This window comes from Phodopus roborovskii, unplaced genomic scaffold (genome assembly GCF_943737965.1).
Source record: "Phodopus roborovskii unplaced genomic scaffold, PHOROB, whole genome shotgun sequence".
Lineage (NCBI taxonomy): Eukaryota > Metazoa > Chordata > Mammalia > Rodentia > Cricetidae > Phodopus > Phodopus roborovskii.
In genome coordinates this window covers 408,535-427,242 of record NW_026125971.1, presented here as the reverse complement: position 1 = coordinate 427,242, position 18,708 = coordinate 408,535, and the positions used below count along the sequence as shown (strand labels likewise).

General features: G+C 34.9%; 1 protein-coding gene across 5 annotated transcripts in view; it reads left to right on the top strand.

Moving 5' to 3' along the window:
- Window positions 1-18,708, top strand: part of Cnksr2 (connector enhancer of kinase suppressor of Ras 2) — a 248,221-nt gene that overhangs the window by 45,982 nt on the left and 183,531 nt on the right. For all 5 annotated transcript variants that reach the window (XM_051179229.1, XM_051179227.1, XM_051179228.1 and 2 more), the window contains exon 2: window positions 14,517-14,680. In XM_051179229.1, coding sequence (XP_051035186.1) covers window positions 14,517-14,680 — 164 coding nt within the window. The remainder of the gene's footprint in view (window positions 1-14,516; window positions 14,681-18,708) is intronic.

Genomic DNA, 18,708 nt, shown 5'->3' with positions numbered 1-18,708 from the left:
ATTTATGGGTGTAAGGACACTCATATGAATTACTGTTGGAGATTATGCTGGTTCAGTAAATTAGAGGTTATAGATTCTCTTCCAATAATCATGATTTCACTATCACTGAGTAGTTAGCTAGGTTTCTAGTGCTAGGCATGGATTTCCTTGTGTTGAGTGGATCTTGTGTCCAAGTAGAGAGCTGATGGTTACCATCAATGTTTGTATGTCACTACTACACCCTTAGGTTTATTGTGCCATCCTGGTCATTGCTATAGCTCACATGCATTATGTCTGGGTAGAACTGTTGGTTTCTCCCCTTTGGTGGATTGGGCAGGCTATATTTATATGATATATGATATATATGGAATTAGTGAAAAAAGGAGACCATGAATTTTAAAGAGTCCTAGATGGGAAATATGGGAGTCTCTGGAGGGAGGAAAGTGAAGGAAGAAACATTTTAATTACAATATAATCTCAAAATTTAAAAACAAATGATAAAAATGTCTAAATAAAGGTATATGAGGCAAAAATATACAAAAATGCCATTTTATTTATTTATTTATTTATTATACAAAGTTTTACTCTGTAACATTGGCTATCCTGGAACTCCCTATGTAGACCAGGCTGGCTTTGAACTAACTCATGCTTATCTGCCTGCCTTTACTTACCAAGTGCTAGGATGAAAGACATGCATCAATCACTGTGCCTCACCAAAGTTGTTGTGTTACAGTTCTAGTATCCCCCTGTATTGTTTGTATCAAGAAAAGAAGGGATGGGAGTAGATGAATCAGTACCATATCCCTCTACAGCTTTAGAAACCATGATCCAAAATACAAGGTAGTAATCTTCTTGAGATTTTCTAAATATACAAAGAATGTAACCTTGTCACTGAATCGCGTATTATATAAATACATATTTATTTATTTGAAGGAAAATTTTAGAAGACTTAATTTTTAAAAAAGTTAGAGAAATGGCATTAGAGTCATTAACCATTAAGGCATACAGACCATATTTCTTTTAAGACTTCTTTCTCAAAATCAAGGATTCTGTTTCCTATAGTAAATTTTCCTTAAACTCACCTTTTCCCTTTCATCCCTCCTTCTCTTTTCCATCCTCTCTTCCTTCATCCATTCTTCCCTTCCTTTCTTACAGGGTTCTCACAAGGTTCCCAATAACACATACTCCTTAAATCTTTAATTGAAACAGAAATTTTGTTATCTTTCCCCTCTTTTTGAGATTTGGAGTTGTCATGAGAAGTGGTAAAATCTACACAGACACACACACACACACACACACACACACACACACACACACACACACCATTTCCAAGGAGGACTTAACTCCGTTGTGAATTGAGAAGCAAGGTTGTACCTTAAACAATTTACCTTTTTTAGCTCATAACTCTAGGAGATTAGGATTAAAGTACATTATTCACAACTTGAACTTGTGAATATGAAATGCTAATAGGAACTTAAAATTGCCTTAATTATTATTGAATGAGTCCTATTCCTCTTAAATAACTTTTAATCAGTGATGCTAAAACCATTGGGAACAAGTTTGTGTGACTGATAACAATAACAAGTAATTATATATTTTCTTGTGTTTTTACATATTTTAGTATATTTCTTATTTTCTCTCTTGAAACAAAAAGGATTCATTTAAGTTCCTTAGAAATGCTTTCTAGTCTTGTAAAAAACAATTTGAGTATATTAGCCTGCCATTTAAAGTTGTTGTAAGGGTTTGGAAGAAGTAGTTCAGAAATAAAGCTTATAATTTAGCATATATAAAGCCCTGGTTTCAGTTCCTAGCACTATAGAAAATTAAAAATTAAAATTATTATGAATATTTAATACCTTTGGCAAAGGAGCATTCAATTCAAATATAAAATTAAAAAGCCAATGTTAACATCTATATCAATTTAAGAATTTTTACCAGTATTTTCTAGAGCTTCTATCACAATTGCTTTTTGTGCATATCAAGTTTTGCTCTTGTTATGTTTATAACATCTGCAGGATAGTTTCAAAAGAAACTTGCTTGTATTTCTTGGTAAGTTCTTTGTTGCTTTTGCAGGTTCATTTATAGCTATATTGAGTGAAAGCATCTGTAGAAAGTAGTGGTATTATGTTTGTATGTATGCAAATCTTATATCCCTTAGGGTCTTTTCATTAAAATTCACCAGTGGAAGAATTTGGAATTTGATTGAAATAAAACCTCATGAAATTATTGTTTATACAGCTGCTTTCAAGCAGGGACCAACGTCTCATGGGAGGGTGAATGAATACATTGTTGTAGAGTCAAGCTCAGAAGTTTCTTGAGTAGAGTTTTACAAAATATAAAATCATTACATGTGTTGGATCTTTGCCCTTGCCCTCACCTCCCCACATTCTTTCCTATTTCTCTTCTTTCATGGTCTCCTTTCTCTTGAAGGGCTGATTGCATATTTTTTAACTTTATATAGAGACAATTAAGAACTGTTTTTGCTTTCTCATAAGACTTAAGTATAGGTAACCTTAGAGTGATATTTTAAACCATTATATTAGGTTCTGAAACATGAGAAAGCACGATGTCCATGTACATATCTTTTATAAAGTACTGTTTGTGAAAGTAAGCTTTTTAGTAGGAATTTAATAAGAAGAATCATAGTGCTAAACTTCATTAAATGTTCATTTGCCAGCAATAGGAATATCATATTAAAATATGACTTAGAGTTTGGATATGTCACATGAGTTAATTCTTAAATTTTTAGCAAGCAATTACAGTTTGTTGAGAAACATGCTAGAGAAGCTAATTTATTGCTGGAGAGGTAATGCTGCCTTTGTACAAAGGAGCGATCAAAACAGCACATATTAGCTAAGGTACAGCCATCCCACCTGTGCTTATTCATATGTACCTTTTTATAACTGTTTCCTCCTTCCTTTTTTATTATCAGGCAATTATTATTCTGACCCACTGGAAATAATTTAGAATCAAGAGGGAATGGAGGGAAAGCAGTAATTTCTTTCTTTTTTATTGAAAATAGATTCTTCTATAATAAAATACATCCAGACCACAATTTCCCTTCCCACTCCTCCCAATTCCCCAGCTTTCCTCTCCCCCAGATCCAGGAAAAGGGTGTCAAGAGCAGGAGAAATAGTTAGAGGCAGCCCTACTCTCACTGTTAGGAGTCCAGCAAGACCACCAAACTAAACAACCACAGCATGTATACAGAGGACCTAGTGCAGACTTAGGCAGGCCCCTTACTTGGTGGCTTCTGTCTCTGTGAGCCCATGTGAGCCTTGCTTAGTTGTTTCAGTGGGCCCTGTTCTGTGTTCTCCATCCCCTCTGATTCCTAAATCTCTTCTTCCCCTGTTCCACAATGTTCCTTGAGCTCTGAGGAGAGCAGTAATTTCTAATGACATCCTTCAAATTTCATTCTCCAGTAAACACTGATTGTAATACAATGCTTATGTAATGAAGGAGAATTTTACTGAACAGAGAAGAATTGTAGGAAATATTGAAAGATGTTTTGGAGCTTTTGTTAGAAATGATTGGTGATAAGGAACATAAATTTGTATCATTTTTTTCTTTCTTTCCTATTTTTTGAAGACCTCCCACTACACCATTTATAATTGATGGTAACAATATTGGGAAGGAGGAGACTAATTATTGCTCATTTAAGCTGGCGAATTTCTCATCAGGCTTTTAGTGTTTTGCTTTTTTTAAAAAAATATCCTTAAAATATACAATTAAGGATTTACTCAAATAAGCATAATCACAATTAGTTTGGAGTTGCTTTTTCTTCTCTTTAATTTTGTCTAGCTTAGAGCGGATGAAAAATGTTTCTTTGTGTTCTATACATTTGTCGTAAGTACTTGTTGATTCTTTTTGTGTCTATGTATTTTGTTTTTATCTGCAATTGAGAATTTCTAGATACTTAGAAATGTAAGCCTAATTATGTCCAAGAATTCTACTAATACTTATCATTATTATCCTATTTAATAATGACATAACTTTAATAACAATTACATAACTTTAAAAAATATAAAGAACAATTTTCTTTTTTGCCTTGGACAACAGAACTAGTGTAATCCTTGTTATTTCTGAATAACAGAAATGCAAACTCCCATACCACACCCCAGACAAAATGAGCAATAATCTAGTTTATTCAGATTTCCAAATGTTTTGTATGCACATATAATTTGAGAAAAATGTTAATAGTTTTGAGTAATCAGAATTATATTAAATATATTTCAAAAACTTCAGGGGAAAATTAGGCTTCAAGATATCTTGTATAATAGAATAAAATGTGTTACAGGTAATTAAATTACATTTTATTACATATTGATTCTGATACATAATGTAAAACAATGCTCATATTTTTAAACACCCTAACAGAAATAGTTATTGGATTAATGTTGGCCTGGTTTTTTTCTAATTATAAATCCTCACATATTATGAAAGAAATATTTGTAGCTTCATTTCAGTTTTAACTTTCATTATAACATGAATTTTTTAGTGACCAGTAACAAAATATATGTTGACTAAAAATTAAATCAGGCCTTATATTTTAGAATCTATTATAATCATAAAATTATGATGCCAGAAACGGGGTTCTTTTTGTTATTTGCCCCCAAGAAATTATTGAATAGTAATAATGTTTGCATCATTTGTCATAGTAAAATGATTGTGTAACAGAGCATTTGGCTTTAAACTCTGAATTTAAAATTATGAGTAAGATTTCTGTCATGTTAAGGCAGGATCCTGGGAGATGTACTGAGATAAAGTTTAATAATGGATGAGGTCATTTGTTTCTACAGTTATTTTACACCAAGATTTTCTTTTGTTGAGGGTATTTTAATCAGAAATAATGAGCCGAAGTTAAAATGATAGTCTGTAACCTAAAGGTAAAATTTACTTCTATATTAACATACTTCTAGATGCAGCATTTTAAATGAAATTTGAGGAGAATATGACTATAAGTCTCTAATGTCTTTTATTATAGGTCTTTTTGTTCACCTACCTTACTAGGTAGATATTAAAGATGATTATTAGGACTGATAAATCAAATGTTTTAAAGAAAGACATGTTAGGGAAAGATGGATGCTACAATAAATATGGCTGAAATAGCTAATCCAGTATGGGAGCAAGCTGGAAGATTATACATTGAATTAGTTTAACATTGATATATTCACATACCTGGCCAAAATAACTAAAGTGACAAAAGATTAAATTTAGCTTATAGTTTCCTTCTAAGAATGGGGAGATGGTTCTTGGTTAATATAACTTGCTGATTTTGCAGAAGACCCATGTTCTATTCCCAGCATCCACATGGTGGCTCACAACTGTCTGTAACTTCAGTTCCAGGGCATTTGAACTCCTCTTCTGACCTCTATTGGCAATAGGCATGAGTGTGATATACAGACAAAACACATATGCACATATAATTTCAAAAGCATAAAATGTAAAAAGTAATTTTCAGCCTGTAGTTTTTAGCTCTGGTGATTCTAGGTCATACTAAGGGAGAACATGATTACAGCAGGAACTTGTGACAGAGACCACTTCCTTCTGATGAAAAGGAGGCAAAAAGAAGGATAGAGAAAAGACTGAGACTAGAACAAGCCACCGAAAATGCACACTACCACTGACCTTTTTTTCTCAAGATGAGCCCCACCTTTTAAACATTTCAAAGTAGGATTCCAAGGACTCTCCCAAAATACTGTCACTAGTAGGAGACCACACTTTGAATACCTGAATCTTTTAGGGAGGAAGCTTCATATCTAAGTGTAATACACATAAATAAAGCATTAGTGATGAGAAATAAAATAAGATACTTAATATATTATCAACCTGTTACCCAGGAGATAGGCCTCCAAACACCCACTGTGATTGATTGTCTTTATAGTTTGCCTCTGAAAATGTTTATAAGGGATTGTATTTATTAAGTTAATAAATGTAAGAAGAACCATTTGAACTGTCACCTGGACCATCATTCCCCAAGCAGGGGCTCATGGCCTGTCTGAAATGAAGAGGGTAGGCTGAGCACTCCATGCATGCTCTCAATATTCTTGACTATGTGTGCAATATAACCAGCTATCTCAAGCCCCCTTCTTTGTAGCTTTCCCACAGTATTGGATTATACCCTTGAAATGTGAGCTCAAATAAATCCTCTTCTCACCCTAGTTGCTTTTGTCAGTGCATTTCATTACAGCAACAAGAAAAGAAACTAAGCTTACATGGAGTTCCTATAGCTCTAGACCTCCCAAAATGCTTCTTTATGTCTGTTAACAATTAAAGGGAGTAGGGAGTTAGTGTGTTGCTTAGTTTATATTTTTATTGTGGCAAAATACAATATAAAATTTTTCCATTTTAAAATATGAACATAACATCAAATAAACTTTTTTTTTTCAGTGCTGGGAATCCATGCTAGGCAACCATTTTACCACTGAGGTATATCCCCAGGCCCAAATATACTGTCATAACCATTTTAAGTGTGTACTCCTATCAAATATATTTCATTTTTGTGCAAGCATCATCACTATCCATTCTCAAAATTATTTTCATCTGTAGAATTGAAATTTTGGCACATTTTATAATTCCCTGTTCTCCTGTCTCCTCATCTGACAATCATTATACGTGGTTTCTATGAACTATACTGTTCTAGATAGCTCAACTATATATAAAATCTGTCTTCTGTAAATATCTTATTTCACTTCGTATTATATTCTTAAGGTTTATCCATATTATACCATCTATAACCATACCTTTTCTCTTAATGTTTGAAATGAAAAGTTTCTGTTAGTATACCATATTGTCTATACCCATTATATACCTGTATATACTTGGGTTGCTTATTTCTTTTGTTTATTGTAAATAATACTGCTACAGCACATTGGAGGTACAATTATCTTTTCAAGTATCTGCTATCAGCATTTTGTGTATATAGCCAGAAATTGAGTTATACTAGATATACTTGTAATTGTATTTTATTTGTAGAACCCTCCACCAAATCATTTTTACAGGGCTGTAATAGTACATGAGGATTTCAATAAGGCAACTTTGTTTTCATTTGCTTTGATAGTAACCAAAATGAGAAGTGTACAATAATATGCTATTGTGCTTTAATTTTTCACTTCTCTGATGATTAGTGATATTGTACACTATTGTCCTATGTTACTGGCTATGTGTAAATACCTTTGGAGAAATGTTTGAGTTATTTGTTCATTTTAATCATTTTTTTTTTGTCATTGAGTTAAGTCTCATTTATTTATTATGGAAATTAATAGCTTGTTATAAGTATGAATTACAGGTATTTTCCCCTATGTGGGTTCTTCTTTCTCTGAGTTAATAGGAACCTTTGCTATGCAAAAGTCTCTAATTTTGATGAAGTAAAAATTATGTGTGTTTTCTTTTGTTACCTGTGGCTTATATTCCCACTATTAAAACCACACAATTTGTAAATTTTCCTTTTGAAGTAAATGTGGGAATAAGAGCTTTTATTTGAAAATTTCATTATCTTAAATGAACATGTAGTACATGCCCAATACATTTTAGGCATTCATAGACAAAATTTTAGTTTTCACAATATGAATCCACCTTTTACTATCTAAACAATCTATGGAATTATATGTTCTATTAATATGTTGTTATATGGAAACATGCATTCTTAGACATTGTAGCATCATTAAAGGAAATAAATTTATTTTTTTTTCAACATGGCAACTCCTTATGACTAGTTGTACAACACAAGATATATATATCTTTTTATTTATTCCATCTGTCCTTTACATCATATATCTTGATCCCATTCATTTTCCATCCCTTCACATCTGTCTCTTGGCCATGTACCACCCAAGTAAAACAAATTAAGAGGAAAAAGAAAACAAAGGGAAAACTTAAAAAATCTTGCCATGGAAGCTGCAGTGGGGCACAGTGAGTTACACTGTGAACCCCTTTGTCCATATATCTTTACTTGCAGGCGTTCCTTGCAAAGAGTTATTGTTCTGGTTTGAGGCCTCAGATTTCTACTACCCTCACTTGCTAGGAGTTCTCCTGGATAGTCTGTTGTCCTGTGTTGTGGAGATCCTGCAGCTCTGGGTATGCAGATCACAAACCTTAGTACATGTGCTCCAGAAAATCATAGATGGGATGAATGTTGGGGCAGGCCAAGTCATAACCTTGGGTCTGGATCTGGGCAGCTATAGGTTGGTGCTCCAACCAATTCTCTCCTGTCCTCACCACCAGCATTGCCCTGGCTAATTCACCTCTTGCAGCAATGAGCAAGAGGTGGGGCTGATTCACATGCTTTCACATCCTCATGGTAGGCTTCTCTTCTACACCTATACCACTAGGGGCAGCTCTATTGTGTTGCCCAGATGAGGCACAGGGGTCACTCTTTGGGTGCTGCAGCTGGTGAGGGGTAGGGACAGCCTTCCTGGTGTTAATGACCTCAGGGCCAGTTCCACCACCTGTCTCAGGCATTAATTAGCAGGAGGTTGGGTAGGGGCATCTCTCCCCTGCCCATGCTACCACATATCTGATGAATAATGGGAACAATTCTTTTTTTGCTCATAACATCAGGGCTGGGTCACCTCTGACCACCAGGCAGCTCTGTTGTACTGCCTTGGCGATGGGCAGGCCCCATTTCCTGAGTGCTGCAGCTGATAAGGGGGAGGTTCACTCTCTCATCTGTTGCAAGTGGTAAGGGATGAAGGGTACTGGGTCATCTCTTACCCTCTCACACTGCCAACTGACAGATGAGTAGTGGGGTCATCTTCTCATGCTTACAACTTTGGGGCTAGCTCACCCACACCTCATCCTTCAAGGTTGGCTCTATTGTGTTACTGAGGTAAGGTGCTTGGTCTCCTCTCCCAAGTGTGGTAGTTAGTGAGTGTCAGGGACAGCTCAACTGCTCTTGTGACCTCAGTACCAGTTCTCATACCTGTCTCAAGCATTAATAGTCACGGGGGTGGGGGGCAACTCTTTCCCACCCATGCTTTCACAGGACAGATGGTTGACAGGGATAGAACTCCCTTGCTCACTACTTCAGGGATGGCTCACCCACACCTGTGCCAACAGTGTTGGCTTCATTAAGTGCAGGCCTGCTTGCTCTTCCAAGTGTTGTAGATGGTGGTGGTTAAGGACAGCTTTCCTGTTCTTATGACCACAGGGCCAGCTATCCCACCTACCTGCCTTAGCATTGATGGCGGTGGGGACATCTCTTTCCAGTCTATGCCACAATATGGCAGATGAGGGTGGGGCTAGGTCTCCCCACACTCACTACTTGGAGTCTGTTTCACTCACACCTCCACCAGCGGGGTTGGGTCTCTTGTGTTGCCCAAGTTAGGTACAGTGGGTATATATTTCTTTAAGAAATCCTTTTTCTGAGATAAGGATCAAGAATAGTCTTATGAAATATTGACTTGGTTTTACCTATTGAATGTTTTAAATTATATATAATCATATCTCCTCCTTTACATTAACTCTAGAACATTTAGAGACTGTTATAGTGCTTTGCACACTTTAACAAGTAAGAATTCTTCATTGCTATGTGCTAATTTGTATCATTGTTATTTTAGTTCCCATTATTTGGGTAACCATATTTTTGTTCCTTTCAATTTTCATGGTCCTACTGAATTTTGCATATGTAAATGACACAATTAAATGTGTTTTGGTAGAAACCATAATTTAAACAGTTTTAACAAGGTCTTTAGCTTTATATATGGGAAATGTTTTTGACATTAATGAGTGGGATCATCAAAATGGTTACTCGGGAGAGCTGCAAGCCATCCTTTCTACTGTTCCTCTATTTTCAATTCACTGTAGTATTTGAAATCAGGGTAAACAAACTTGCCTCAGAGTCCTGCCTTACCATTTATAAAGTGTAGAATCATAGGCATGACCCCAATTTTCAGATTTCTTACTATAAAATCAAGGTAGCGATATGCAATTAATAACTTTGTTATAAAAATTAAATGAGAAAATATTTGTACGGTACTTAGATTAGTGCTTGGTACACAGTGAACACACATACAAATATATAAAAAGTAGTATTGCTCCTCAGCTGAGGAGCAATACTACTTCTTCGGAAATAACAGAAAGCTATTGAAAGCATAGTCTTTTTCTAAAAGAAATTAGGACAGAGTTATTGAGTACAGGCTGAGAAGAAACTTGTTCTCTTCTCCTATTTATGTAGTTTTCTTGAGAATCCATGTGAAAATGAATTGTGTGTTACTTGTTAGATAGTAACTGTTTATACAGAACGGTGACTGAATGATGACACTGACTAAAACAAAGAAGAGTTTCCCACGTCATCATGTATTGTGTTGGCTTTAGTGTTGTCTAAAGAGAGTGTTTTCCCTTTCATTCATTTGAATGAAGTTTTAGATTATGTGTCTGTCGGGTACTTTACAGTTTCCTCATTTCCTGGAAGTGTGCTGGCATGTCATTTTGTTCTTCATAGTTTTAACTAGCATTGTTTTCACCTGTGTGAAAAAGTATGCTTCTGTTACTAATGTTAGTTTTGGCTCATATAAATAATTATAATGTTCTCTGCCCATTATGCTGCCTTTTCTGCAGTAATATAATCCACTTCATTGTTGGATTTTTTTATTTTAGTCTTTAAGTGGTCTGATGAGGTTTAGTCAGAACAGATCCAACCTCAAATTCTCTAGGACCAGATTTTAGTCCTGATTCTTTTGTCAGTTACTTACGATGTATACCCAGGGAGGTACTTAATCTTGCTGTTTTAATTTATTTTTCCCAATGTAATAATTTTTATTAATTACTTGGGAATTTTGTACAGTACACCTCAATCACATTAACTTCTCATTGCTCCCAGGTCCACCATCCCATCCTAGAACCCCTTCCCTCTTCAAAATTAAAGGATCAAATCCCATTCCACATAGAGGGATACTCTCTCAGTCTAGATACATGGGGGAGGGCCTAGGCCCTGCTCCAAATGATATGACAGGCTTTGTAGACTCCCTGTGGAAGACCTCACCTTCCCTGGGAAGCAGAAAGGGGTTGGGATAGAGGTTGGTGGGCAGTGCAGGGGAGGATGGGATTGACATGCAAAACAACCTTGTTTCAAAGTTAAAAAAAAGATCAAATCCAATTTGTATTGCCCATATACTCATTGGGTCATGGTGAATGTTTATAACTGATACATCCATAGTCCCTTTGACGTTATTTGACACCTCCCTATATACTCTTTATCCTCACCAATACTATATAATTTCCAGAAGGGATATTCTGTGTGCAGGCTCTTTGCATTTTTCATTTGTGTTACATTCACCCTTTCACTGTCTGACTTCGATTTTCATTGTTTTAATACACAATTGGCTAATATCCCCGATTATCACCAAATTGTCAAATTCAGAATAGTTTTATTCCTTCTGTGAGTGAGATGTTGTGTTGGATTTAATACTTGTCTGTCCTAACTACTTTGCTATTTGTTCCTCTCTGAACTATTTTGTTCCCATTCTTAGATGCAGTTTTCTGTTATAACACTGCTTTCAAAGTGTCCCATAAGTTCGGGTATGCTGTGTCCTAATTCTCGTTGAATTTTAGAAAGTCCTTAATTTCTTTCTTTATTTCTTCTGTGACCCAGGTGTGGTGCAATTCCACACTGTTCAGTTTCCATGAGTTTGTAGGTTTTCTGCGATTTGTTTTGTTGTTGAATTCCAATTTTAAAGCATGGTAGTCTGATAAGATACAGGGGACTATTCCAATTCTCTTGTATCTGTTGAGGTTTGTTATGCCACCTAATATGTGGTTGATTTTAGAAAAGGTTCCATGTGGAGCAGAGGAGAATGTATATTCTTTTGTCTTTGGATGGAATGTTCTATAGATGTCTGTTAACCCCAGTTGAGACATAACTTCTGTTCTTTTGTTTCTTTGTTGAGTTTTTGATAGGTGGTCCTGTCTAGTGGTTAGAGTCGTGTGTTAAAGACTCCCACTATAAATGTGTGAGGTTTTATGTGAGCTTTGAGTTTTAGTAGCATTTGTTTTACCAATGTAGGTGCCTTTGTATTTGGGGCATAGATGTCCAGAATTGAGACTTTGTGTTGATGGATTTCTCCTGTGATTAATACAAAATGACTGTCTTCTTATCTTTTGATTAATTTTGGTTTCAAGTCTAACATGTTAGATATTAGGATAGCCACACCTGCTTGCTTCTTGGTTCCATTTGATTGGAAAATCTTTTACCAACCCTTTACTCTGAGGTAATGTCTATCTTTGAAGCTTAGATGTATTTCTTGTATGCAGCAGAAGAATAGATTCTGTCTTCGTATCCATTCTGTTAGGTAAGTTAAGACCATTAATGTTGAGGGTGAGTAAAGACCATCGATTGTTGATTCTTGTTTGTTTTAGATTTGTTGTTGGCAGTGATATTGTGAATATATTTATCCTGCTTTACCCTTGGTTTCTGATGTAGTAAGATTATCTGTTGCCTCCGTCTTTGTGGACATAGTTAACTTCCTTGGGTTAGAGTTTTCCTTCCAAACTTTCTGTAGGTGTAGGTCTGGATTTGTAGATACGTATTGGGAAAATCTGGTTTTGTCATTAAATATCTTGTTTTCTCCATCTATAGTGATTGAGAGTTTTGCTGGGTATAGTAACCAGGGCTGGCATCCATGGATTCTTAGTACTTGAAGAACATCTATCCAGGACCTTCTGGCCTTGAGGGTTTCCATGGAGAAGTCAGGTGTAATTTTGATTGCTGTGCCTTTATATGTTACCAGTCCATTTCCTTCGCTGCTCTTAATATTCTTTCTTTATTCTGTATGTTAGTTGTTAGTTGTCGAGGGGTCGTTTTTCTTTGGTCCAGCCTATTTGGTGTTCGGTATGATTCTTGACTTTTCATGGACATATCCTTCTTCAGATTGGGAAAGTTTTCCTCGATGATTTTGTTGAATGTGTTTTTGGCACCTATGAGCTGGGCTTCCTCACCTTCCTCTATGCCTATTATTCTTAGGTTTGTCCTACATTTCGTGGATGTTTTGTGTTAAGGATTTGTTGGATTTACGATTTTCTTTCATTGATGAATTTCTTTCCTCTAGTTTTTCTTCCGCGCCTGAGATTCTCTCTTCCATCTCTTGAATTCTGTTGGTTATGTTTGTCTCTGTAGTTCCTGATCGTTTGCCCAGTTTTTCTATTTCCAGCATTATTTTGGTTTGTGTTATCTTCATTTTCTCTATTTCAGTTTTCAAGTCTTGAACCATTTCCTTCACCTGCTTTTTTTTTTTTTTTTTCTTATTTTTTCCCCCCCTTTTGGCTCTCTCTGTACTTTCCTTACTCTCCTTAAGAAATTTGTTCATTTTTTTTGTTTGTTTGTTTTCTTCCATTTATTTAAGGTATTTTCTCACAACTTCTTTGAGAGCCTCTATCATTTTTATGTCGATAATTTTTAAGTCATTCCTTTCTGCTTCATATGCTTTGTTGTGTTCTGTTCTAGTTGGTGTAGATTCCCTAGATTCTGGTGGTGTCATGCTTGTCTTTCTGTTGTTAGGTGTTTTCTTGTATTGCCGTCTTCCTGTAGGTTCTTGCGGTGGGTGTTGGTGGGGACTCTCCCTCTCTCAATGGTACTTCCCTGGTGGGTTTTAGCGGGTCAGAGGTTCGATGTCTGTAGCTCTGGGTTGTCCAAGCTCTCTAGGAGGTCTCTCCACAGCCAGGGGCCCAGCAATGGGGGTCAGCAATCAGGCTCCAGCAGAAGACTCTAGCCAAGGCCTGGCGATGGGGGACAAAGGTTGGGCTGATACTCAGGATGTTGTTGTACCAATAGGTACAACAATCTAGCTGGGACCTGGCACTCTCCAGCTGAGGCCTGTTTAGCAGAGGCCCTGCCATGGGGGTGAAGGATCCTGTAGGCAGGAACTCAGAGTTGAAAAAAAAACGTTTTTAAGAGAATAAAATCTAATATGAGTATATACTATGAACTTGAATTAATTCCAAATGATAAGAGATTAGGGAATTCATTTTAGCTTAAGGAAAAGACAGGTGCTTCGATCTAAAAAGGATGACAGAGAATTCAGCAGGAAGGAATTCAAAGTTTTTCTTAAATTCATCTTTAAGATAACAGTTTTAAATATGAAATAATAGAAAGTTATTGAAGCAAACTATTTAGGTTTAAAATTATTGAAGTAGAGTACAGAAAAACAGATTCATTAGGCGTATGTAGAAAGAATGAGGCCCTTCCTTCTGAAATGGTGTTAAAGGAAAAGAAACAATATAGTACATATAACTGTCGAACTAGGGGAACCTGTTTATATTCATTATTCTGAGTATTTTTCTGAAATTTGAGCTTAGAGAAGTAAGTTTTTCTGTGATTACCTGGGAAAGTTTGAGTAGGAATAGAAATCTAATAATGAAGAATGTAATTATTTTTTTTCTGCAGATCACATATAGATTGAGAAGAAATGGATGATTTGAGTAATCCAATTTCAAAATGGATTTAAGCTGTGACATGGTGGGAGTTACTGCTTTTCACCTGCTCATCAATTGTTTTATTTCAACAGTTTCTTTTCTATTTTGTTCTTTTTAATTTAATTTTGTAGGTCTTGATGACTGTTTGCAGCAGTATATTAAGAACTTTGAGAGGGAGAAGATCAGTGGAGATCAGCTGCTACGCATCACACATCAAGAACTGGAAGATCTGGGAGTCAGCCGTATTGGCCATCAGGAGCTTATCTTAGAGGCAGTTGACCTTCTGTGTGCACTGGTAAGGATTGAAACCAGTTGAAAAGAAAACCGTTAATGCCTATTTTCCACTCTCCGTTAATTTGACTCTCTCTCTCTCTCTCTCTCTCTCTCTCTCATTATAATCTATATATGGGTGGGGAAAATTCTCACTTTTAAGTATAGTATTTCTATACTGAGTATAGTATGTATATTCTTATGTAAATATGATTCATTAGTAAAAAATAACAAAGAAGTTTAACCTTAACTAAGGTTTCATCAACTTAAAATTAATTTGGAGCTTAGCAATGTTGTTTTATATATACAAGTATATGTAATCAGTTGTAAAATCAAGTTTTTCTGAACTTTGAAATATTAAGTTATCTTGTTTTTTAAAAGTTTTAAAACATTATTTAGATGTTATTTCCACACATAATCAGTTACTTTCTTCAGTGAACGAACAATAAATATTAACTCAAGAGAAATGAATGTCAAATATTAACTCAAGAGAAATGAATGTCAAAACTTCCTCAGCTTGTGATAGCACATTAGATATTCTTTTTATGATATTTTTAATTTAAATTTGAAACAAGCTTGTTTTACATGCCAGTCCCAGTTCCCTCACCCTCCCCTCTTCTCCTGTTCCCCTCAACCCCCATCCCATCCCCTTTCTGTTCACCAGGGAGGGATATTAGATATCCTGCTATTAGATACAGTCATAAATTTCCTCCAGATAGAGTAAGGTAAAACTAACCTGAATGATTTAAATTATTTTGATTATTTATAAGACAAGAGAACTATGTGCATATAGACAAAAATAAGATCTATATAATGCTATAACCTGAATTTGAACTCATGGGCAAATCATTTCACTGTTTTTTAAAGTTGAGATAATTATACCATCTCCTAAAATAAGAAATCATGTTTTTATAGTGCCTGATTCAGTGTCTAGCACACAGTATAATATAGTAAACTATTATTGAGATGATGACTAATGAAATCAAGTAGCTAAATTAAATACAGTTCACCCGAAGTGTCAATTTTTATATGGAATAATTTTTGAGCTCTGAATAAGGCTTGATTTTTGTTCCTTTGTAAAACATATTTGAGGAAAATATCAAGTAAATAATCAGTCCTAATAGTGTGATGACCAAAATACAGAATATGTGGTAAATATTGTGGAAATTCAGAAAAAAAGAAAATAACTGTTTTTACTGACCTACATGGGTTCATAGTGCATAATCAGCCTAATGGAGGATGAGTATGATTAGCAGGTAGAGCAAGCAAGACAATGGTATTCCGAATAGATAAAATAATGTACACACTTACACACACACACAGGTTGAAGTTGATAGGTTGAGACTAGAATATGGACTCACAATCTATCTGAACCTGGTTGAAGCAATTATGCCTAAAGCCAAAGACTATATTAATGGTAAAAAAAAAAAAAAAACCATGGGTGTGTGGGGGGGCATACTTTAGAACAGTAATCTCCAAATTCATGTCTGGCTGGCCCTGAAGATACTGTAGAGGTAGAAGTATGTTGTAGAGGGCTAATAACCCAGCACAGCAGTCTCTGTTTGCTGAATCTTATGGCATTTATAGTTCTGTGTTTCAGAGCTTGATAAAAGAGGCTCCTCATGTGTGACAGACTATTTCACTGTCAGTTGGATGAAGTAAAGATGGAATGATTGACAATGTTAGGTGCAATTCATCTAGACTTGTAGACATTTGATGTTTGGCTCATATATTAGCTTGGCTAACCTAAACCTACTTTAAAATTAGTATCTGAAGTTATGTGTAGGCTGTTTTAAAATTTAGCCATGGAGCTATGCTGAATATTTTCATATGCTATGCTTTATAACCTCTACACTTGAAGCTTTAGCATCTTCATGTTACATAATTTGAATACTTCATCATGTAGATGAAGATGGCACAGAGGAAAGATAATGCCAAAACATTAAATTCCTTTGTTTTTCTTTGTTTGCTGAACAGTTATCTGGTAATATACTGCAGATATTGGACTTGCTTTACATGTTCCCCAAGTGAATTCACAAGACATTGTCCAGTGAATCCAACAGATGTTTTCAAGTGACTATAAAGTGCCTTTATGAGCATAGAATTCTATTGTACTTGCATTGTGATTTTAAATTTGGGAGGCAAGCTACCTCATCAACAAATTGAGCTGCTTATCGCACTGGTTATATACAAGTGTATATTCGTCTTCAAGTCATGCCACCAGTGTAAATGCCAACATGAAAAATACTTGGTCTATACCCCCTGTATCCCATTAAGAAAGACAGATGTTGATAAATATAATATAGAATCATTGTGAAGATACTTCCTGAGCAAAAAAGATATTAGTTCGGGGCTAGAGAGATGGCATAAGTGTTAAGAGCACTGAATTCTCTTCAAGAGTAAGATTCCAGCATGATAGAAACTTTACAACCTATAACTCCAATTCCAGAGGATCTGATACCCATTTCTGACCTCTACAGGCATTGCTCACATTGGTACACAGAAATGCATGCAGGCAAAACACCCATATATATTGCATAAAATAAAAACAAAAACTTTAAGTTAAAAAATAACTAGTATAGTAGTACATCAATTAAAAAAAAGAACTTATCTGGAAAGAAGTAAATTCATGTCTTAAAGACAAGTATTATGGAACAAGGGGTGATTAGGGGAAAATGTTGGTTTGCTTGTTATTATGATATATGACAAGAAGAAAGGTCACTACATATTCTGTCATGTCATTTTTTTACTTAGTTCTGTGATTATCCAGTTGTCTCTTCCAAGGAAGATATTCTTGTCTAATTAGTAGCATTTTTTCTTTAATTTTATGTGCAATAGTTAGCATGTACAGGTCATTAACTTAACATCTTAGTGAAAGGAACTTACAGAGAACTATGGGTTCTTCTATTTACATAGTAAATATTTTCATATTTACATTGTCTTTGACTCTGAAGTTCCTATTCCTAATGTAAAGAAGATAGAAAAATTATCAAATTTCTTTTGTTTCTTTCAACCTATGCTGTTTTTGTCTCGTTTTAAAGCTAGTGCTTATGGGGAACAATTTTTGTAGCTGCTAACAAAAATCACGGATTTATTCAGTCATTTTCTAATACTATTGAGCATCATATATATTATTTATATGTACTCTTTCAGGCTATGATACTAAATGTACTCTTTCAAGCTATGACTATATCATTCTTAAAGTACAAATATTATCTGTAACAGTAAAAGCATAAAATATGAACAGTTTATTTCATAGCCCTTAGTTTGTATGCTGACAATGTATTTTTATTGGGAGTTATAAGGGAATTAATTATGATTGGTAATCATACTTATCAAGATAAGAATGGTTTTAATTTCTTCTTACATATACTTTTCATATAAGTATTTATGAAAAAAAATGATGTCTGGAGTTGCTAAGATTTTGTTTCTTTGAGCTGTAAATGCTTAACTTAGTCAATATAATCTGCTTTCAATTTTTTTCATTACAGCAAGCCTTTTAGAATTCAGTATTTACAAAGAAAAGTATTATAAATCAGAATACCTGCTGCATGGCACATTCAAATTAAAAACTTATTAAAATGAAATAGACATTGTAAAATTTTTTGGTATTAATGTTGTATTTTTAGTTAGGTGTTTGATGAGAATTTGCCACTAATGAGGATTTAGCCAACTTTATTTTCAAAAAGGTTGAATGTGCTCCTTCATTTCTTTCATACATATTATTTTATATGTACATAATTAAAAGAGACATGTGGGTTTAATTCTAATTCATTAAGACTAGACTATTTATATTGAATTCTTTCTAAATCATGACTGGTTCCTAGTGCACATTTTAGTGGCCAAGTATATGAATGTATAGGTAATAAATAGAACAAAGAATGCAGTATATCTCATACACAAGTTTTTGTGTTCTTGAAGAAATCCTTTCAATAACATCTATCTTGGTTAGGATTTTTATTGCTGTGATGAAACCCTGTAACCTAAGGTAACTTGGGGAGGAAAGGGTTGTTGTTTGGTTTTGCTATTCTTTCATATGACAGTTCATCACTA